This window comes from Corticium candelabrum, chromosome 20 (assembly GCF_963422355.1).
Source record: "Corticium candelabrum chromosome 20, ooCorCand1.1, whole genome shotgun sequence".
Classification (NCBI taxonomy): domain Eukaryota; kingdom Metazoa; phylum Porifera; class Homoscleromorpha; order Homosclerophorida; family Plakinidae; genus Corticium; species Corticium candelabrum.
The window spans coordinates 855,816-878,315 of NC_085104.1; the positions used below are offsets into that span (position 1 = coordinate 855,816).

Consider the following 22,500-nt stretch of genomic DNA (forward strand, 5'->3'; position numbering starts at 1 on the left):
CCACATAACACACACACACACACACACACACACACACACACACACACACACACACACACACACACACACACACACACACAACACTTGAGGGTCCAGAAGGTCAGAAAGCAAGCAGCTTTCGTATTGTAAACTAAACGACCAGCTGGACTCTCAAGCCTAAACAAACGTAGCAAAATCACAATTACTTGTGAAAACTGATCAAACTTGTCCTCTAGTAATCGCTTGTGAGAGTTTCTTATTACTGATAACCAGCTGCAATAAACAGAGAAGTTAGATATAATGTGTAGAGAACTAGAGTCGACTTACGATTCTCTGTCTGCTGGACTGTCGGCTGAAAATACGTACGTCCTGTTACCAGCAGCTGTAAAACAAATGAAGTGGGTTGTGCTGATAATAAGTTGGTAATACGTGTACTAACAGTTAACTGCATTGACAGACAAAATAGACAGACAGACAGACAGACAGACAAACACAGACAGACAGACAGACAGACAGACAGACAAACAGACAGACAGACAGATAATATATTCTCATACAGATTCTACTTGTACATATGCTAGCATTTCCTGAATACAAATCAGTCCTTGCAAACAACAAAGTCATTAACTAATGGACTTGACTTTGAATGTCAAAATCAAATAATCTATCTAAATCACCATGATTAGGTGAAATTTTTGAAAGTTTTCTAAGGATAACTTTGGCATTGCATCTTTGCAGAATTGTAGAAAATCTTTTTCTCCAATACGACATGAACATGGAAGCATTAAAATTGGCTTCTGGATTTGCTGACTGTTGTGACAAATGCTGCAAAAAATTCTCTGCCTTTGTGCCTCACCTCCCAAAATGTTCTATCACAAGAGGAACACATCTTGATACATATCCTTCTGGAACAAGCTCTTCTGAATATTTTTTCATTTTCTTCTCTTTCTTGTCGCAGCAGAACGACCATTTTCCTTGCTAGCCCTCCTAATAATGTCCTGACTCCACGGATGAGCCAGGGACACATCAATATCCAAATTCTGTCCAGTATTTGGATCAAACACTGTAATGTCTGGATGGTCTTAGACAGACAGACAGACAGACACACTGACAGACAGACAGACAGACACACTGACAGACAGACAAACAGACACACTGACAGACAGACAGACACACTGACAGACAAACAGACAAACAGCAAATCATGTCATAGTTTACTAACCAATAACACACAATGCACCTCTGTCAGCTTATGTTAGAATCCTACCCACCTAAACAACACCCAAGACTTACGAGTAATGAGATGAAAACAGTTCTTTTTGCCATCTGTGTCGGACGCTTCCTACACACAAAGACAGCAATAAATTAACATTAATCTTCACGGCCTTTACACACATCACAAATCACTACAACACACTCAACAGATAGACAAACAAACAAGAAATGAAAGCACCCACGAGACATGAATTATTACCTTCACATTGCATGTAAGAAGCGTCAACGTTGCTGTCGGTTGTGCCGTCTAACACACAAAAAACATTCATTTGATTTCAACAAGTACAGATGTGTACGTACAGACGAGTACTTACAGGTGAGTGAGCCATTATAAAATGACCGTCCTTGACTTGACAGTATCTCTTCTGAAATACTCTTCGGATCCTACAACAAGCAGTAAAAGTTATGTCATCACCATTGAATTCAATAACAATCTTAATCCATCAGTTGTGCATATAACCAAGGGTGTAACTAGGCATGATGCAACCATGGCAACCAAGGTTGAAAAATGTAGTCGTAGCAGTTTAAAAATTCAATACAATTGGGTGCGTCAATAAAAATTCTTGTATTGACTGAAAGAGAACATCAAGCAATTTGATGGTACAGGTAATCGTAGACTTGTTGGTCAGTTGGTTTATAGTCTGTTAGTCTTTGTTGCTGGTCACACGACTAATGTTAACAGCACTTTTCAAGTTGATATTAACAATGTGTCTTGGTAAAAACTTTGAGGATAGTTATGCCTCTAATAGTAAAGAAGATAAAAATTTTAAATTAAAAGTTAATATTAAATTTTTAAATTAAATTTAGAATTAAAATTAAAGACAAAAAGTCAAAATTTTTGAGGATATTTAGCATAAAAATGCTTGATCACTAAAACTAGAGATTGACATCGAGATAAAGAGAAAAACAAAAAGTGAAAGCTTAGTGTTCCGTCTTTAGATGTCGTGATTACATGCACATCACTCTGCATGCCCTTCACCTGCTGGTAATTGGTCTGCAGCACAGGTGCCCACATACACATGCACGCACACATGCATATGTACGTAGGCCCCACGTGTGGATGCGTGCACACACACACACACACACACACACACACACACACACACACACACACACACACACACACACACAGCCTCACACAATGACCACAAAACAGTGCACTTGTGCTGCTTCAAAAACCACCAAGAGATCCAAACTCTCACACAAATGCAGCCTGACATCAACAAAACGATATATTAATATCGATATATTTACACTAGGGATGGCTGCACAAGCCACAAGAGTATATTCCTAGACACACAAACTTAATTGTGGAATCACCAAAAACGATGACAAACCAAACAGTACCCAGACAAGCTCATAGCCGGGTACATCATACAGTTAAAGAATTTCGTAGCAGACAGTTGAGCATCTGAGTTACCATCTGCCATTGTCCGTATTCATAGAAATGATTAGCAATTGTAATACTCACATTGTAGTACGATGACTACAGCATGTATTTATGTGTTGCCATTTTCAATCTCATGTTATGTAATTGTCTGTTTTTCTTCGTTTGTTACAACTTGTGTAGCACAGCAGAGTGGAGTTGCACTGTTATCTTGTCTGCCTGTCTGTGCGTCTAGCTGCCTGTCTGTCTATGTGTCTGTCTGTTTATGTGTCTGTCTGTCTGTCTATGTGTCTGTCTGTCTGTCTATGTGTCTGTCTGTCTGTCTATGTGTCTGTCTGTCTGTCTGTCTATGTGTCTGTCTGTCTGTCTGTCTATGTGTCTGTCTGTCTGTCTGTGTGTCTGTCTGTGCGTCTATCTGCCTGTCTGTTTGTGCACATGATCCCCTGAATGGCTTAACATATCAACATAAAATTTTCTTGTTGTTGTTGTCCATAAAATTTAGTTGTAGGTAGCTTGCACACCAAATCTTTGTGTGCAATGGAAATATACGTTGTTCACAGTGAACAGTCACTGCTAGCAAAGGCATCATTCAATAATTAATTTTGCAATTAATTAAGTCAAACTACTGAGAATGAATGGACAACAGCATGCAACAGCATGCGTGAGCTGTTGATTGATGTATGTATGTAGTGACTGATACTGTACTGTCTTGTTCTTGTCTGTCCTTAGATTTGTTTGTTGTTGATAGTGTTTCACTGTGTATGTCAACTTGAGCATCGTGTGCCTGTTTGTATGTCCACCATTCAGTGTGCTCAAAAGTGTGCTGTGCTGTGTGTGTGTGTGTGTGTGTGTGCGTGTGTTTGTTTGTTTGTTTGTCTGTGTGTGTGTGTGTGTGTGTGTGTGTGTGTGTGTGTGTGTGTGTGTGTGTGTGCGCGCGCACGTGTGCATCTGTGCAATCCCACACATATGTCCCTTCTCCTGTTAGGGTTATCTGGGGTAACTCTGTGACGGGGGCAACTCCGTGAATATCTAACCCTGTTCGAGCGTGAAGCGTCTTACCTCCGGTTTAGGGTTTGAATCTCTTCTACTATTAGTAAACTACTTGACGCAGGATTATGAGCAAGTCAATTGCTACTTGAATGGACATCTGGGACGGCGAAACTACAGCAACAAAAACGCCTCCTACACCGCACAGCAACTTCCTAGGGTACAGCAAAACTTCAAAGATCTAATAGGTATGCCTTATTTGTCACTACCACAATAGATGCAGTAAAGAAACGTACCCATGCAAGCAATAGTTACAACCATTCGTAAGTCGTAAGTTGCCAGAACCAAACTCTGTCACGAAGTTGCCCCACCCAGAAGATTAGCAGTGCCGACGAAAGTCCCGAATTATCTCAAGAACGGTTAAGATTTCAGAGATGGTCATCCACACGCTGATTGGCAGAAGGCTACTGCTCCATACGGTAGTAAGACCAAGCGACTACATACAGGCGTGTATCAAATTACTCATGGGAGTTACCCCCGTTTACCCTACCATCACCTATCACCCATGCCACTTCCATACAAAAAAACAACAAACACTAACCCTTCACTCCGTTTCAGCAAGTAGCCCGTCTTCTCCATTCCAAATGATTCCTCTCCACTTGGAATATGCAAGCTGTATCCTCCAACAGCTGGATTCTACAACACAAATGACCATCACATTATCCAGGCATTGCCTATCCACCATTAACTACAAGCACAAACAACTGTAAGGTACCCAACAAAGGAGCACCTTTTGCAATGGAAAGGACCAGTACGATAAACAAAGAGAATTATCAACAGCAAACACATGGGACGTGACTGCAGAGTAGTAGATGTCCATGATGTCCCTGCTTTGTGAACAATTTCTTCCTTAGACTTTGACTGTAACGCGAACTACAACCAAGTGAATGTCCTCGCAAGAACCAACCAAATAAATCACTTACTGAACATGCAGTCAGTTCCCTATATAAATTTTGCATAGTTTAGAAGTCCGAAGCCATTGAGTTAGATGGGAATCCGTATTGTCTATAACAATAATAGTAACCATAAAGTAGTGCAACCAACAGTGCCTTAAGACATCCGTTCTTTTCCATATCAACAATAGAACACTTTAGTTCCCATTTTAACCCACAAGGTGACTAAAGAAATGAAGAGAAAAAGCAGACCAGTAGCCTAGCTTAACACTGTGTACACGAAAAGCCCAAATGAGTCTCAGCAGGTGTTCAATAAACTGTAGCCAACTAGACACAACTGGGATGATATAATGTGTCAAGATTTCCCTCTGGGTTGAATCAATTCCAATAGAATGTATTACCCTGATACAACCAGATTAGCAGCGACAGGTTAGACTGTCCATACACTAACAGTTCACACTTCATACACTAAAAGCCAACAAGTTCACGAATTTCCTCAACTAATGTAGGAATCACTGTTCTATAACAAGTTAACAACACTCTAGGATACACACTAGACTGTCATCTCAACAGGTAATGTGGGACTATGCAATTGGGTCTGGTTTTTCCATCAGTGTTGAAATCACTATCACTAGATTGTGATCAGTGGATAAAACCACAGTAGAACTGACCAGTCTTTGATACCAGACATGGTGGCATTGCACCCCTGCTGTGTTATACAACATTCATTTCAGCCACCTGTTCATGCCATATCAGCATGTCTCAAGTCAGACATCAAATGCAGCCACAATGGTCATCATCACATCAGAGGCTGCATCATACTCATGGCATTAATACAAATGACGTCCATAAACCTATCATTACCAAACTTGCCATCAGGACTAGAAAGGCATAGTTTCTATTGGCTTTCCAGACAAATCACATTTCAGAGCCTTGGCTTCTGTTGGTGCCATTAATTAATAGGCAGTAATTGTAGAGAATGATGGAAGTGCAATTTCCTTCACTCTAACTCCCGACAGTGCCGGAATGAATGACTGGCATTTGGCAACAAACATGCTGTCTGAAGGAAGTTAGGGTATAGTTAATAGTTTTATGCTTGATTGAGTAGCAGTGTTGCTAATGCAATTACTAATTAATTTTAATGTACCGACTCTGTCACTGCACACACACCACTCTGTCACTGCACACACACCACGCACATGGTGTGTGTGTGTGTGTGTGTGTGTGTGTGTGTGTGTGTGTGTGTGTGTGTGTGTGTGTGTGCACGCACCACGTGTGTGGTGTGTGTGTGCACCACGTGTGGTGTGCGCACGTGTGTGTGTGTGTGTGTGTGTGTGTGTGTGTGTGTGTGTGTGTGTGGTGTGTGTGTGTGTGTGTGTGTGTGTGTGTGTGTGTGTGTGTGTGTGGTGTGTGTGTGGTGTGTGTGTGCGTGTGTGTGTGGTGTGTGCAATATGCACATGAGTGTCAAATCAGACTATTCATCATTCAAGCCACCACTACAACAAACAGACAGCAGAGTTCATCACATAAACCTAAAAGTAAATAGAAATTTCTTCTGTAAATACGCCAAGGTTGTCCAACACTGCACTAATTATCAGCTTGCCCGCACAACAAAACTCACTGAATAACTCAGTGCCAAGTCACTGTAACAGGTGCCGTCTTAAAATCATTTCACCACAAAGTCATGCAATATGTATACAAGTAATTTGACAAAATGTACCAAAAACAGAAAGCTAATCGATAAGGAGCCATGCCCACTAATTTCCCAGAAAGACTAAGATTTCATCATGATAGGAAACAACTATCAGACCAATCATCAAATACTATGTTACTACAACAACAAACACCAATGCCACTACCACGACCAAATTGTGTGTCCATCACTAAGGGAGCATCTCCATTAAGGCCTAAACATGTTTTAAAGTTGTTTAAGCCTATAAACAGCTTTCGTTAATTAAACCTGATTCAGAGGTAGTTTAGTTTAGCTCAAGTGGTTTAGGTTTAACAATCACGTGATGGTAACACACGTTGCACGAATATGGATCCTAATTTGTTATTGCCTTTGCATTGTTCTTTCTTTCTGGAGGATACGTGAAGGAGGTAAAATGAGGCAGTCTCAGAGACAGCGTAAGACGTTGCAGAGAGTGAGGAGAGTGATTTCTTCGACATCTCCGAACACCAGTGTCCCATCTCTCACTATTCCTGTGCACTCAGTATCGTTCGACACCCTCACATACACATCTTCAAACATAGCAGGAGAACGAATTACGGCAATGGATGTCACGATCACAGATAAAAACTAACAAGTGGAAGTGCACCCTACCTAAACACATTTAGATTCTACACATTTATGTTAAACCAGTTTAAAGTGCAACAAATAGATGGTCTTCTAGTAAGGTACATGCAGTATGGACAATGACAGGTATTTGTTAGTTAAAAGCAAGTTGTTGCTACAAGCTGTTTATAACAGTGCCTGTACGTACAGTAGTGGACAAAAGTATTTGCCGGGTAGATTTTTTGTTGATTTTTCATCATATTCTGGCCTACAGAATGGAAGTAAGTGCTGATATGAGCATAAATTGATAAGTTAGTTTGTTTTCAAAGGTTGAAATATTGTTTGCATTGAATACGCTTTAATAAGTTGTAATGTAAACTTAATCGGCTTTTAACTAGGTTGTAATGATAATCTTAAATTGCAACAACCAACTGATTTAGACTCAATTCTGTACCAATTAGTCTTGATTTTGCCATTGCATGACAAACATTGACCAAGAAGTCGCTTTATTAATATTTTGTGCTTCCACCCACACACAAAGATTGGGCAAATACTTTTGTCCACTACTGTATGTTAGCATTTGCTGTTTGCCTCTTTTAGTCCTGGACAAGCGATGTCATCCAAAAGGAACTAAAGGCTGGTTCATAATATGCGACGGAGACGTGACGGATTGTGACGGACAGCTCTCGGTCCGTGTTCACAATATGTGTACGTCCTGTTCCAATAATTACCATTCCCATGCTGCATGATTACGTCATCCTCGTTTTATGTTTCACTGATTGGGTAACAGTACCTAACCATTTCCTGTTGCAGTCCGTCAACTTCCAACTGAGCGGACAAATAGAATTGATTCTAGCCGTCCATCAACGCTCCGTTAAGCAATCCGTCCATTGTCCGTCTGAGCGGCGCCTTGATGTGGTTTGACGGAACAGAACAGATTGCTCTCCGTCGCATATTGTAAACCAGCCTTAGCACTCTGAATTCTCTTCTCGTGTAAGGCAGATATCAGATTTGTGAGAAACTTGGTTTAGACCATCAACACAAGCAGTAAAAATGACAGAAAATCACACAACTGTATATAACTGTGTTTACTAATTCAATAAGAAGCACTAAAGTGCTAAATCCTTGCTGCTTATGAAACAGCTGCTGTACACATACTGGCACCTGCTAATTAAATCCACATACACCACACACACACACACACACACACACACACACACACACACACACACACACACACACACACACACACACACACACACACACACACATACACGTAGAGCGTGAGAAGGGGCTGGACATGTTGACTAGCACAACATCTAGTAGCTATTGGATGCCTCTTGAAAGCACGCAAAGACATCATCACATCAACTGGCATGCTAATTAATTAACACCAGTAATAACAGTGAGTGCAACTGCTGCATTCCAATCTGGCCATTCAGCCGACCGTCCACAGCAGTATTACTGTAACCCTAATGCATGTGCCTCGAGTTAACAACACATTAGATGTAACAACACAGTTGTTTGTGTACAGTAAAGTGTCAGTTACATCCCACAGTTTACTGTACAGTCAGACCTCATTATTCCGACCACTTTGTCCCACTGGTTTCTGTTGGACTCATTCGGACTCACCCGACTGTCATATTATCATTAACAAATATGTAGTGACCACGTAATTGGTTTCATGTGTACATTCATCAGAAAGTGAGGGTGTCAAATTCTCGAGTGTCGGAATAACAAGGTCTGACTGTATACTCATGCTGCATTGCTAAACACATTATTATACATTCAAACAAACGTTGCTTGTACCTCTTTGTCTGCTGCTACTTGGTTTCGTAGTTGCTTCCTGAGATCTACGAGTTCGTGTTTTTCTTCTTCCTGTTTTACCCTCAGCTAATGAAAAGGTAGATTAGAGACAATGTGACAGCAAACAGTTAGAAATGTGTCGTTACCTCATGGAGATCGTTAGTGAGAGCGTCAGCCCAGTTTCTCAAATCATGAAGCACTTTGAGACCATCCTCAAATAACCTGGAGAATCACATTGAGACAAGAATAAAGTAAACTTTATGTGTGTCTAAATACACATTAGTATAGACTCTTATAAGGACTGTATAATCCGTTATAAGCGATATAAGAGCTCTATAGCATATACATACAGTTAACCCTCAATATACCAACACCACAATATAATGATGTAGATAATGAGGGACAAAAGTGCATGCATACATAACATGGTACTTTCACCTCTTGATATAACGACACTGACATACACTAGAGAGTACAAAGATGCATATGAGAATTGAAATCTACCTCGATTTACTGACATCCAGGTCATGCGGCCTATTGTCACATATGCACACCTTTGCCACGTGGTGCACAAGTGCAGGGACATCTGCTGTGGCGCTTCATCTGCGTATATGGCTGCACGTGCATCTGGCAGGTTCTAACCCTAAAGGATTTCTTTAGCTATAAGTAGAGGTTTACAGTGCATTAGCATGTATGGTACAGTACATGCCATCCTAAGATAAATCATGCACGTTACTCTGGCCGTCCCCACACTAACATGAAACCAAATGTGTTATTCAGGTTCACACTCTCGCAGATTTGATATAATCGCAAATGACATCAAATCGTCAGTCCTGACCATGTCGTTGTATTGAGGGTTCACTGTACACACACACACACACACACACACACACACACACACACACACACACACACACACACACACACACACACACACACACACATACACACACACAATCACACATACAAGAATACATACAAATGAAAACAGCTGGTAATAAGTAAAACTTCTACCTGCAGTGTGAGTGGTAATAATCGAGTAGATGTTGCATGTAATCAACTCCTTTCTTGGTGCGGACTTCATTTGCTTTGATTAAATACTAAAAACCAAAACAGTCTGTAAATTCTGTGACAAAGGAAAATGAAAGCATTTAAAGTGCTGATAAGAACAAGACCGACAAGCAATATGATAGGCAAACAAACAGACAGACAGACAGACAGAAACAAGAACAGACAAATGGACATACTAACAGACAGACAGACAGACAGACAGACACACAGACAGACAGACAGATAAACAGAAACAAGAACAGACAGATGGACACACTAACAGACAGACAGACAGACAGACAGACAGACAGACAGACACACTAACAGACAGACAGACAGACAGACAGACAGACAGACACAGACAGACAGACAGACAGACAAACACAGACAGACAGACAAACACAGACAGACAGACAAACACACAGACAAACAAACACAGACAAACAAACAGACAGACAAACAAACAGACAGACAAACAAACAGACAAACAGACAGATAGACACAGACAGACAGACAAAAAAAGACAGATGGACACACTACCAGACAGACAAACATACAAAAGACAAAAACAAAATGACTGCACAATATAACAAACACACAACATCAACATCTCAATTCAGTCGTAATCCTCATTACTTCACACATTCCCAACTGAAACAATCTCCGTTCTCTCTGTAGCTCATTCGCGTAGTCATTAGGTGTAGTATCTGCTCTCAGAGCTCCAAAAGTCTCTGCAGTCTTTCTCTTTTCCTTCTCCAATCTCAGTCTTGCAGAATCATGTTCACGCCAGGCCTTGTCAAAGTTTCTCTTCAAGTCCTGATCAATCTGCAGCAAGAGAAGACGCCACATAAACAAAACAGATAAACAAAAAAAACAAAAACTGTCAAGCAAAAACAAATAAACAAATGGATAAATAACTATTATATACAACTACCATATTTTCACAAGTAGTAACCCAGGGTTACTCTTTATCCTACTGCTCCTAATTCTTTTTGAGTAAATAAACATAAACAAATAAATAAATAAATAGATAAATAAATAAATAAATAAATAGATAAATAATAAATAATAAAATAGATAAATAAATAAATAAATTAATTAATAATAAATAAATAGATAAATAAATAAATAGATATATAAATAAATAAATAAATAAATTAATAATAAATAAATAGATAGATAAATAAATAAATAAATAAATAAATAAATTAATAAATTAATTAATTAAATTAATTAATAAATAAAATAGATAAATAATTTATTCTTTCAAAATGATTCTCTAAACATTTCTAGTTGGCATCTTGAGCTGCACACTTCCGTCTAGCCGCCATATTGTTTAAACGCCGATCGCAGCACACATAAGCAAGGTTTACATACAATGTACACCCATGGTCAAAACGCAGTGAAGTATATTACAAGTATACAAGCTGCCATAGTCCGAACAACTTCAGTGACCTCAGAGCTCCAGATGAAAGTGTGCAGACATTTGTTCATAACGTTGCTGCTTAGAATAACTTATGGGTTACCATTCCAGCATGGATTACTATTTTTTCAATCATCTCAGTATACGCGTTACAGTCATGCATTACTACCCGGTATTCAATCATGAGTTACCAGCAGAAATACGGTACACAGCCAAGCCAACAGTCGTACCTGACGAAAGTCGTTCTTCAACATGGCGGTTAGTGGAAACAGCAACATATTTGACATGGCCTGCATCTTATTCTTTGTCACAGACGACAACTCCTGCACACACACACACCGCAAATAAATATCAATTTTGTACACACTTGATGAGATGGCTGGCACCTTGACGATGATAGAAAACTTGAGAAATGCGGTGCCTACGCGTGGCTCAGTCAAGAGTGCTGATGATCCAATACGCTCCAAATTCTCAGCAAACTGAGCGTCAGCTAACAAATGGCCTAAACAAGAAACTTTAAATTTTTTATTGTATGAGTCGCTATAGTCATACGGTGACTGTCTGTTTTGTCTGTCTATTACGTTTGTTGTGTGACAGGCATGCCTCTCTAAGACATTAAAAGTTTTTACCAGAACAATTCAATAATAAATAATAAATAATAAATAATAAATAATAAATAATAAATAATACATAAGGCCACACTGAAAAATTTCTTTGTTTCGGGTAACCCGACCGACCGTCTTTTGGAGGTTGACCCAAATTTTTTTCGAATTCTTTTTTGCGGCACATGTTTTTAACATGTTGCATGCAAGTGCGTGTATAGTTCCGTTGCGTACAGTGCACGTCAGTATGTACGAGGCGAATTGCACATGTACTACACAGGTAGTATACATAATACGTGCCACGCCTGCAATTTCGGTCACGGCTCTAGATGACGGTCGTTCCATCGTTAATTCTAGAATTCTGCGGGTCCAAGAATCGTCTCTACTGAAAGACATACTTTGAATGGTAACGTCAGCCGACGATGCACGGCTGCTGATGTCTGTGCAGACAGCATCAGATTCAGGAACTCGCTATGATGCAATGCCAGATGACGATGTTGGATTGCATTTAGAGTTTGGTAGACGTCACGTATTTTTTGCCTTATACTGCATTCACAATAGCAACTTCAGAACCGAGCTAGACCAGTTAATTTTCTTCAAGAAAGTCATTGCTCTATTCTACTTAAAAAACTTGATAAGGGCCTCGTTTTTATGTTGACTTTGGCCAAGTAGATCACCTTCTACTATACCTGGCATGGTTCTGAAGTCTCTAGTGTGAACGTGGTATTAGAAGATGCCACGGCATTGACTTGTCAACAACTTCTGGCTGAAAGTGCAAACGACGTGTTGATGCAGAAGGCGTCGGGAGCAGCATCTTCCCCTGCCACCTACATCTGGATCTGGCGGTACAGCCACTGGCATGAATCGTCTGGTTGCTGATGTATTGATCTCCTCAGGACTGCTGGCCTCGGATTCCCGGTTAGTCTCTGTGACAGTGAGGGTATGTGCATACTGCAGTCCAGATATACCAGCACTTCCATCAACCTGGATGGCTTTTAATGACTACAACGACTACAGAGCGAAGTCGTTGCTGCTATATTATACCTGCTGTATAAAATATAATATGTTTACATATGCAGGTCTTAATGACTGCATAGTCTAATATCAATTGCATGTTTTTCCTTTCTCCTGTGTGTTCTGTGTGATTACTTACATCTGGAGAATTGTCTTTACAAACAACAATACAATAGAAACAAGACAGTTTACTCTGACAGAATTTAATGTATGCATTTGTAAATAAAAAAAATGCAAAAATAAAAAATTCCGACCATAATTTTTTGCATTATGTTACCCGAAACGAAGAGCTTTTTCGGTGCGGCCTAATACATTAATCAATAATACATAATAAATTAATAAATAATACATAATACATAATAAATAAATAATATATTTTCGGTCGCATCGGTTCCGTCTAGGGGCATACAGATTAGAAAGACAAACTATAGACTAGATAGATGGTAAGAGAAAGTACACTAGACAACAAATAAAAAACAAATTAATTACTAACTCCTTTCTTCAGATACTTGTATGCCCAAGTAAATAAATTGCTACTTGACATCAACTTCTCTCTGTTTACAATCCATGAAAAAGTCCTAAGGGGTCATCTATAATTGTCAACATTTACACAAGCATACAAAGAGCATGCTAGGGGAGGGGGTAGTATAAAATGTCGATAATTTCTGTTGGTCCAGTAAATAAGAACTGATACTGAAGTCAGGATATTGCATTTACATGCATGCGTGTTGTATCTATGTTTGTAACTACTAGCTGTCGCAAGTGTATGATGTGTATAGCGTGCGCTAAGTGTTCGTAGCACATGTTTAAAGCGTACAGTATACACTTAGCGCTGGTAGGTGCATGCACTCTACAGTAGGTACTAACAGACCTAAGAGACCTTGCACTGTTCATAAACGGCAATGAACACGTGCCACAGTTTGTGAACGCCTTGTCTTTTGCCAGCCTATCTTTTGTCTCGTGATCGAGGAAGCTGTACAGAAAGTGTGACGATGAAATGTGCACGTGTGTGTGTGTGTGTGTGTGTGTGTGTGTGTGTGTGTGTGTGTGTGTGTGTGTGTTTGTGTGTGTTTGTGTGTGTGTGTGTGTGTGTGTGTGTGTGTGTGTGTGTCTGTGTGTGTGTGTGTGTGTGTGTGTGTGTGTGTGTGTGTGTGTGTGTGTGTGTGTGTGTGTGTGTGATTATTTAATTATTGTAATAGCTTCACATGACCAATATTTTTAGGTACATTTAGGGGACGCGAGGGGTATGCAGAAAAGAGTACACTTTATACGTGCGAGTAAATGTCAACAATTATAGACAACCCCTAACCAAAATGTTTGCAGAGTGCAAATTGCAATAATTCAAATTTGCAACTATTTCAGGGGTCATCCATAAATGTTGCTACCACGAAGTCAATTGGCAATTTAACGATTGATTGTCCAACCAATTAGAAGGTATGTCCGACCACTTTTGTTGAATGTCTGACCAAACTATGATTTGACTCAACTTTTATCTGACCAACTACAAATCGTTATAATCCTCACCGTGTTAGAGAATTTGCGGTCACATGAAACGACAGTTACTTTGTACAGTTTTAGATTGATTTTACAAGTAGTGTGGTGCACTTAGAAGGAAAATGGCATCTAAATTTGTAATACATCACGACAATTGATCGTTTCTTCGCAGAGCTCATAAAGCCTGATTCACAATGTGTCATTCATTTTTCAGAAATGAACAACAACGACAAATTGTGAACAAATTGCCGTGTGGAAAACAGCACGCTCTGAGTGCGAGTGGCATGCCGCAGAGGATAGAAAACATTAATATTAATTACTAAATGGTTGAAATATTAAGTCTAATAATTAATATTAACTAGTAATTAAAGCTGTGTTTACACCATCGCTTCTACAGCTATGAGCCTTCAAAGTCCTGAACACCGGGCCACGTACGGTAGAAGTATTTGTCGCAAAGAATTACGAATATACAGGCTATTTTTCTAGACGTGCTACTTGTAACATGTATTTAAAATCCTACATAGCGACAGTTGTTTCGCGTGACCGCAAAGTCCGTAGTAGTCGCAAGTAGAGTCATCGTAGCCTATACGGGACATAAAATCTCTCCTGGTTACGTAATGTTAGATTCCCGTATATATATATATATCGTAAAACCAAGAAAGCGATCGATTTTGGGTCAGCAGTTGCAGACAGGTGAGTTCTGTTGTTTATGTCCGACAGGTCCTAGCAATCGCAAACATGAATTACACTGTTCTGGTGAGAAAACTCTCTCAAGGAAGTTTCGTGTGTACAATTGGCTGTTCGTCTATTGTCTCTGGTTGCCACGTACAACATAAAGAAACTAATGCTTCGTGATTGGGCCACACTAAGGAGATGTGGCACATTCCTGTAGCGTGACAGACACAGCGTGACAGACATAGCCAGCCAGCCAGCCAGCCAGCCAGCCATAGTCCCCAGACCGGAAGTCGGGTTAGCCCTATACGTTTAGAGTACGCTACTCGCCAAGTCTCGTGACTTTTACAAAGTCCCTTTTCTTATAGGCTCATAGCTGAATAAATAAATGTTAAAATATAAAGTTTAATAATTGATATTAAAAACTGAACAAATATCTGAAGTTTGACCAATTGTAGCTTACCATGAAATCAGGTGTTCACGCATATTCGGGATATCATTTGCTTGAAGTAATGTATCGCAACAGATAGTGTAGAGATCAGACTTCTTAACTCTCACGATTTCATTGTGAGACTTACGATTTACGGGCATGTCTCATGACCATGATTTGCGTCCAATTCTCACGATTGCCAGTTCTTTCTCCCAACAATCCTACAGTGAGATACTCTCCAACAGTCACTCTGGTTAGCCCCGTCTTTCCACATATATAGCGGATTCTTTGAACTAGACTCTATATACGGCTCTGCTTACTCATATCTTTAGTACCTGAGGTATCTACCTGTAGTAAAAAGTAATGTTTGGAAGTTTGAGGCGAAGCATCGACGCATAAAATCGTAAGCGAGGCAAACATGTAGCTGTTAACCATGCCTACTTCGGCCACTTTTAATGGGTGTGGTCATTTGCAAAGACAGTCTCACGATTTGGTGCCAAAAAAGTTGAGGTCTGATAGATAGGTTTAATGGTAGTAAAATGGTTTGAGCTGCAATGTGAAGACGCAATTCATGGACAAAACTGTTCTGTTCCCTACCTTGTCCGGTGTACCTAGTAACGTCAGTTGCACATTTTTTGGCGGCAAAGAACTAGCAACAAAGTCAATACTAGAACACAAGTGCAATTAACATTTTATATACAATCAAACCTCCCTAATCTGGACACCTCCCTAGACTGGACACTTTTACCCAGCACATATCAGGTCTTGGGACTCCGAGGGTAAGCACTTTGGCAAGAAACTCCCCGTATAAACACTCAATTCTCAAGCCGTTTTGACTATAATCACGTGCCAGTGCATAGGAGAATGCATATGTAACGTATGTAACTGTAGTACAAAGTACACATGTATGTTACAGTGTAGTGCAAGTGTGTACTGTACACGCATACTGTATGCAGACCTGATACGTATGACGTTCACCAAACCTTACAGTATAATGGTCTGGGACTCCAAGGCTATAACCCACATTAGCTATCTCTCTCTATCTTCTGGACATTTCTAGAATCCAGACAGCGGCTGGTCCCATACTTTCCGAGGTTTGAGTGTAATTATTATGCCTCGGGAACTAGACAAAAGGACACCAAACACAGAGGCCAAAAAATGTTGTGAAGAGAAACTGTAGTGTGGATACACGTTCCCTTGGTAGAATGTGGCAATCAGCAGTTTGCCATGACTGTGGCACATATTGTGAATCAGGCTTCACTGTGGAAGGGAGGATGTAAACATAGTTTCAGTTACTATGAATATAATACGGGTATTGTTCTTAGTGAAAATAGAAACTATACTATTATACTCTGGGATACTATTACTACACTGTACATATAAAAATAAATAAACAAATAAAACGTGAATGCGATGGAATACCATACATGTATGAATAATAATAAGGATAGTATAAATATGTAGAAATAGAAATTAGCATAATCTTGGTATGAGAATACTTGATAATAGAAGGAAGTGAGAAATACCTACATCTTTGTATATCATCTCTTCACACACAAACACACAAACACAAACACACACACACACACACACACACACACACACACTGTACATATTCACAGACATACACACAACATCAACTCTGTCCCTCATACTCCACACTTCCTGCTCGTATTTATCACCTCTACCCTATCGTCGCCATCTCATATTTCAGTCTCCAATCACTTGTCGTCTGCCCCAGTACGTGTAACTTGCTATACTTTTCTGTTTGTGTCACTACGACCTGCCCATCTCTCCCTCCCTCCCCACACACTTCAGACCGTCTGTCAGTCTGACCGTCAACCAGACAAAAGACAAGAACTCATCAAGAGCGTCATACTGTCTCCAGCTCGCTGTAAATCTTTCAACACTCTCGAGCATCGTTTCAAATTCATTCTGTCGCCCTCCAGAAGCTACAACACAACGAAACACACACCAAACCATCACACACAGCCAATAAGAAAGAGAAGAGAGTGAGAGTGCGTATCGAAATGCGACGGGGCGCCTCTGTTTCGGTCTAACGCGATGGTCTGACGGTGGGGATTGTTACCTCGTGCAGCTGCTCGATGGTTTGACGGAAAGGCTGCATCTTGTTGTGATAGAGTGAGGAGACAGAGGAGTTGAGATCATCGAGTGTTGCCTTCAGATAGGCCTGAACGGCCGCCTTGTTGTCAAAGTTCATTCTCTCGTTTGTCGTTCGGCGTGTTTATGGTCTCTCTGATCGCTCAGCTGGCCGCGTAAATTAGGACAGAACTTCGGTGGGGAGACTGACCCGGCGATATACGGGAGTTTGATGTTCCCGGAAGTAGCACAACTTTCTAAGAAAGATGGGCGGAGCCGAAATTTATTGAGGTCTGGGAAAGTGTGAAGGATGCGCGTATCAAGCGTGGCAAACGGCGCACAGAAGTGAATACCATGTGATCACGTCTTGTTAGTCAAATCATGGATAATCGGGAGCAATCGAGTTACACAAGGTGCAGAGAATTATAAGTCTGGTCAGCAGTGATGCACCACTAACATACCAAGGGATGCTAGGACAATAAATAGAGCTAGCAAAATTACGAGCGTTTACCTACAATGCGACCATACAGCAATATTAGCAGTACATCCATATATACAATGACAATCCATAGGTAGCTTAGTGTACACAGCAGTCACGTGAACATCGAGGTAGTATCCCCATAGGTAATCGGCTCGGGCACCATCTGATCGACTCCAGTCTTTCCTCGAATGGTCGGCGAGCCCGGAGCGTCTTGTCTAAAGAACCAGGGATGCTGTAGGATCGCCCAAGCTGTCAGTCTCTTACTTGGATCCTGTCGCAGCATTGAGCATATCAAACTCTTCGCCAACGGCGAGAGACTCGATGGTAGATCATAGTGTCCCTCTCTGATCAGATTGAACAGATTCGAAGGCGAGGCGTCATAGAATGGATATTTTCCCAACAACATGGTGTACAGCATAACACCCAGACTCCATATGTCCGCAGCTCGACCAGAATAGGTCCCACTGTTTGTCTGTAAAATTTCAGGACTCACGTAGGCCGGACAACCGTGTTTATCCGTCAGTAAATCATCACTCGGCTTCTCCAACACGATTGCGTCATCCAAACCGGCCAGCTTCAACTCAGACCTGAAACAGGAAACGTGTGAGTCACCGTGTTGTTACTAACATCCGGAACCACGCCCACACCGCACCACGCCCACATTTGGAAACCCCACGATGGCGCAACAACACATTGCATGTTTCACTGCTCGTCGCCACGGTATGAACAACACGCCCGTAGCGCGCCCCTTTCGTCAAGAAATCATGCGAACACACTCACCTGTCGTCGCCACTGAAAACGAACTTTTGCAACTTGAGGTCGCGAACGACGACGAGATTCTCATGGCAATGAGCCACAGCTGAGACAATCTGGCGGAAGTAAACGACCGCCATCGACTCGCGCAGTCGCTTCTGCTGCCGCAAGAGCCCGTGCAAGTCCAAACTTGGCGAGAAATCAAAGAAAACGAACGTCTCGGCGTTCTCGCCTCGCTGCACGATCTCGAGCGGGCGAACGATGTTTGCGTGCTCGGGCAGCTCCAAATACGGCTTGAGCAGACGAAATAGGTTCATATGTGCTACAGACTTGCAGCTGCAGCGCGTACGAGTGTCGAGACGGACAGCGCGGCGGAATGACTGACCAGGAAGTGCCGCTCCAAGCACCAGGTACCCGCCAACTCTGCAGGCCGCTGCTATGTCGCGCTCCAGTCGGTTCGAAAATGATGATTCGTCGTCATTGCCACAGTCCGAGAGCATTGGAGCCTATCCAGCGCGCTTTCTTACGTCAAAATACCCGGGGACTCGCACTTTTCGTCGGTTTGAGTGAGTTGAGTGAGTCGGCGGTCGTTTTCGTCTCTTGTTGCGATTAGCTCAGCACGGCGTGTCAGCTAATACACAGAAGTGACGTGCCTAAAGGCAATACAACGGCGACATCGTCATCGAGTTGATGTTTGGGTCGGACTTGTGCAATACTTAATATTTACATGTCATTGTCACGTGAATCGTGCCGCGCCAATCAGGATGGGGAGCGTGATGACGTAACGGCATGTTGCTGTGGCGATCTTACGCCTACGCGAGTGCGCAGTGAACACGCCGGCCCACGCGCATATTGCGACATGACTCAACATAATCATCATCGCACGCGGAAACCGCAAACGTAAGCAGGATGGCGAGAAAGAAAGAAATCGGAGAGATTGCGCGATACTCAAGCCGCACGTCATACGGCTATCGCACGAATTCTCAATTTCTGTCACGTGGGCGGCGGGTCGGGCGGTTGACACAGCTTTAGGTGTCTTACATCATAATCCCAAAACGTTGCTTACTGTACACGTGTCTAGTGACAAATAGTCCTGTTAAGTAAGAGTCCTAGAGCGCCGCCGCGGTGAGCCATCTGGTGTCGAATGAGCTGCTCTTTCTCTTGACACTCCTCCAGTTTTAGCCACTAGGGAAACAGAAAGGAACGCTTTACACACTGAAATGTTAAACTGGTAGAATGCGGAAGATTGAGAGTAATGCTAAAAGGGAAAGGTAATGAGTGAAGTTGATCCACGTGGGAGAGCGAATATAGGAAGTGAGAGAGATGTAGAGTGGATACTAATGATTTGATATTTAATAGTAGGCATGATATTGTACAGAGATTAAGTCCAACAAACAGACAGACAGAGAGACAGACAGACAGACAGACAGAGAGACAGACATTCAGACAGATTGTTTTATTGATCTAAACTTTACAGGACACAACAAACAAATCTTCAGAAGCAAACAAATCCACCTCAGTCCATTACTTTGTCCATCAAGTCAGACAGACAGACAGATGACATACATACAAACAACCATACATACACATACAGGCAAACAGACAGGCAAATTAACAGACAGACAGACAAACAGATAGACAGACAGACAACCATACATACACATACAGACAGACAAACAGATAAACAGACAGACAACCATACATACGCACAGTCAGGCAAACAGACAGATAGACAGACAAACAGACAGAAAGACAGAAAGAAAGAAAATGACCAACAGACAGGGAGGCAAGCGACAAATAGATATGTAAGGCTACCTGTTCTCTATTGACTAACTTGTAGCCATTCCACACCAAACCAATTAGTCGCTAGCCGTAAAAATAACTTCCTGCATATTCAACAGACAACATAACAGCAACTATGAGTCACCACAACACATAGCTGATGCTGTGCAACACCCATCTGCTGTATGTACATCCTAACATACATCACTACCTCCTTCTGTTTGTTGCAAGCCTCCTACGTTTGCTGACAAAATTTCTATTGTTAGTAATACTACAGTGTAGTACAGTACAAAATATGGATGGTTGATATTGGGATCCACATGTAGCAAAATCCCTACAACTTGCTAACCACAACATCTATAGACCACTAGAACTAATACATCATGACCTATGTTGAGCTCTCACTGAATGCGTGCATACAGTGTGTGTGTGTGTGTGTGTGTGTGTGTGTGTGTGTGTGTGTGTGTGTGTGTGTGTGTGTGTGTGTGTGTGTGTGTGTGTGTGTCACTGTGTGCGTGCCCGCTCTCGCACTAACACAATGACTGCAAAGCATCTCTAGTACTGTCTAGAATCCTCTAACAACAACATTACAAATGAAATCTACAGAATGGCATGCACAAGCACAATCATACAAGAAACCCTAGGGCATGCACCCCACAGGTATGCACATAACCTGGAAGTATGTTAATTACAGTAAAGAGTGCTGCCAAATTAACAACAATAACACTCTATTTGCCATTGATGACATCAACAGAACAGGCCAGATTTCTATGACGTCATTTCTCTTAATTATGAGGTGTTTTCCAGTTCAAAGTATCAACGTTGCTGTATAGTTAGAGTTACCTCTGGGTACACAAACCAAGATGCTGTCCTAATAGGTGTTAGAGGTAAAACACTATACCACAACTTTTCTCCTGGATAGTCACTTTAGCATGGCCATGAGGAAGTTTGTCTATTTTGGAACTTTCCCTGAGAAATAACACAGGGACAATAGCCTACCATATGTCACACTTGCCATGGCTTCTGTAGTATTATCACAGATAGGAAAAACGTGGTACTGTATTACTAATAGTGTGGTGGAATGTGCGTGGGTGTGGGTTCAATCCTAAATTCTGTTTGAGCCAGATATTATGTATGGCACTTGTTGTAAATTCTAGTGTGAACTCATGGCTGTAGTCTGGCTTCCGAAATGGACGTGAGTAATACACCAAGATGGACCAATGATGTCATAAAGAGGACATGAGGGCTTTTCTGGCATCATCCATGTGTTGACAAACATAACCACGATGAACATCATAAACATAAAGACAGATGAACAACACATAGAAAGAGAGACAGACAGACAGACAGACAGACAGACAGACTAGCCTTTTGTTTGTAGTTCTACTTGTTATGTATTTGTGTAATCTGTTGTTGTAGTTGTGACACTGTTACTTTAGTTTCACATGTATTAGCTTTGATGTATAAAAATATATGAAGACAGACAGACAGCCAGACAGACAGACCAACAGACAGACAGACAGCAAACAGCAATTACCAGTTGGCACAATTGCCACTGTAACCCCACTGGTAATGGAGCATTTTGGAGCTTGGGGGATCGATGCGTGGAAACTCCTGTGCAAATTATCAAAGAAGTCATCGGACAAAGTGGGACGACCGAATGCTGCAGAGTTTATCGACTTCTGGTCCAACGCTTTTCTATTCAGCTCCAGAAGTGTAATGCTAGAGTCATCTCTAAAAAGCTATCTTCGCTGTCTGAAGGCAACAGATGTGACCTCTTTGTCACCCAGTACTTCAGCCACTAGCTGGTACTGGAGGCTTTGCTTGTACACTGTAGCTTTTAAGTGTAGTCCTCATTTTGTTTTACACGAGTTTCAATTTTAGCTTAGTTTAGGTGATGAACACTACTACAGTACTGCACGTGCAATTATCCAATTGGGGCAACCAATTATCCGATCTCAGCTGTACTTGCGTCGTTGGTAAGTTGTTCAGTGCTTTGGGTCACAGTCAAACTCTCTGATGCAGATTGATAGCATC

At 41.3% G+C, this 22,500-nt stretch overlaps 3 protein-coding genes across 5 annotated transcripts in view; all 3 read right to left on the reverse strand.

Annotated features, from left to right (window-relative positions):
• Window positions 1-17,673, reverse strand: part of LOC134195548 (arf-GAP with SH3 domain, ANK repeat and PH domain-containing protein 1-like) — a 23,337-nt gene extending 5,664 nt beyond the window's left edge. Inside the window, exons 1-14 of the mRNA XM_062664587.1 lie at window positions 17,437-17,673; window positions 17,227-17,299; window positions 11,522-11,637; window positions 11,366-11,458; window positions 10,349-10,537; window positions 9,677-9,762; window positions 8,809-8,884; window positions 8,666-8,749; window positions 4,230-4,324; window positions 1,569-1,638; window positions 1,454-1,501; window positions 1,273-1,321; window positions 307-361; window positions 186-252 (exon numbers count right to left, since the gene is read on the reverse strand). Of these exons, the coding sequence (XP_062520571.1) occupies window positions 186-252; window positions 307-361; window positions 1,273-1,321; window positions 1,454-1,501; window positions 1,569-1,638; window positions 4,230-4,324; window positions 8,666-8,749; window positions 8,809-8,884; window positions 9,677-9,762; window positions 10,349-10,537; window positions 11,366-11,458; window positions 11,522-11,637; window positions 17,227-17,299; window positions 17,437-17,568 (1,233 nt within the window). The 5' untranslated portion in view covers window positions 17,569-17,673. The remainder of the gene's footprint in view (window positions 1-185; window positions 253-306; window positions 362-1,272; window positions 1,322-1,453; window positions 1,502-1,568; window positions 1,639-4,229; window positions 4,325-8,665; window positions 8,750-8,808; window positions 8,885-9,676; window positions 9,763-10,348; window positions 10,538-11,365; window positions 11,459-11,521; window positions 11,638-17,226; window positions 17,300-17,436) is intronic.
• A 120-nt stretch (window positions 17,674-17,793) lies between these two features.
• On the reverse strand, window positions 17,794-19,381 carry LOC134195551 (tribbles homolog 1-like). The gene is made up of 2 exons (XM_062664591.1): window positions 18,709-19,381; window positions 17,794-18,515 (listed from the first exon to the last, which is right to left on the reverse strand). The coding sequence occupies exons 1-2, from the start codon at window positions 19,179-19,181 to the stop codon at window positions 18,041-18,043; spliced, it is 948 nt and encodes a 315-aa protein (XP_062520575.1). The 5' UTR covers window positions 19,182-19,381; the 3' UTR covers window positions 17,794-18,040.
• Window positions 19,382-19,533: 152 nt separating this feature from the next.
• Window positions 19,534-22,500, reverse strand: part of LOC134195549 (CXXC-type zinc finger protein 1-like) — a 12,962-nt gene continuing 9,995 nt past the window's right edge. For 2 of the 3 annotated variants that reach the window (XM_062664588.1, XM_062664590.1), the window contains exon 14: window positions 19,534-19,866. In XM_062664588.1, coding sequence (XP_062520572.1) covers window positions 19,759-19,866 — 108 coding nt within the window. In that variant the 3' untranslated portion in view covers window positions 19,534-19,758. Of the gene's footprint in view, window positions 19,867-20,496; window positions 20,568-22,500 lie in introns of all 3 variants that reach the window. The other variant, XM_062664589.1, reaches the window with a different exon arrangement.

Bases quoted from the DNA above. Each gene is read 5' to 3' on its own strand.
- LOC134195551 (XM_062664591.1), bottom strand. From the start codon at position 19,181: ATGCTCTCGGACTGTGGCAATGACGACGAATCATCATTTTCGAACCGA. The intron at 18,516-18,708 runs GTGAGTGTGTTC...TTCCTGTTTCAG, and splicing joins GTTTTCAGTGGCGACGACAG to GTCTGAGTTGAAGCTGGCCG.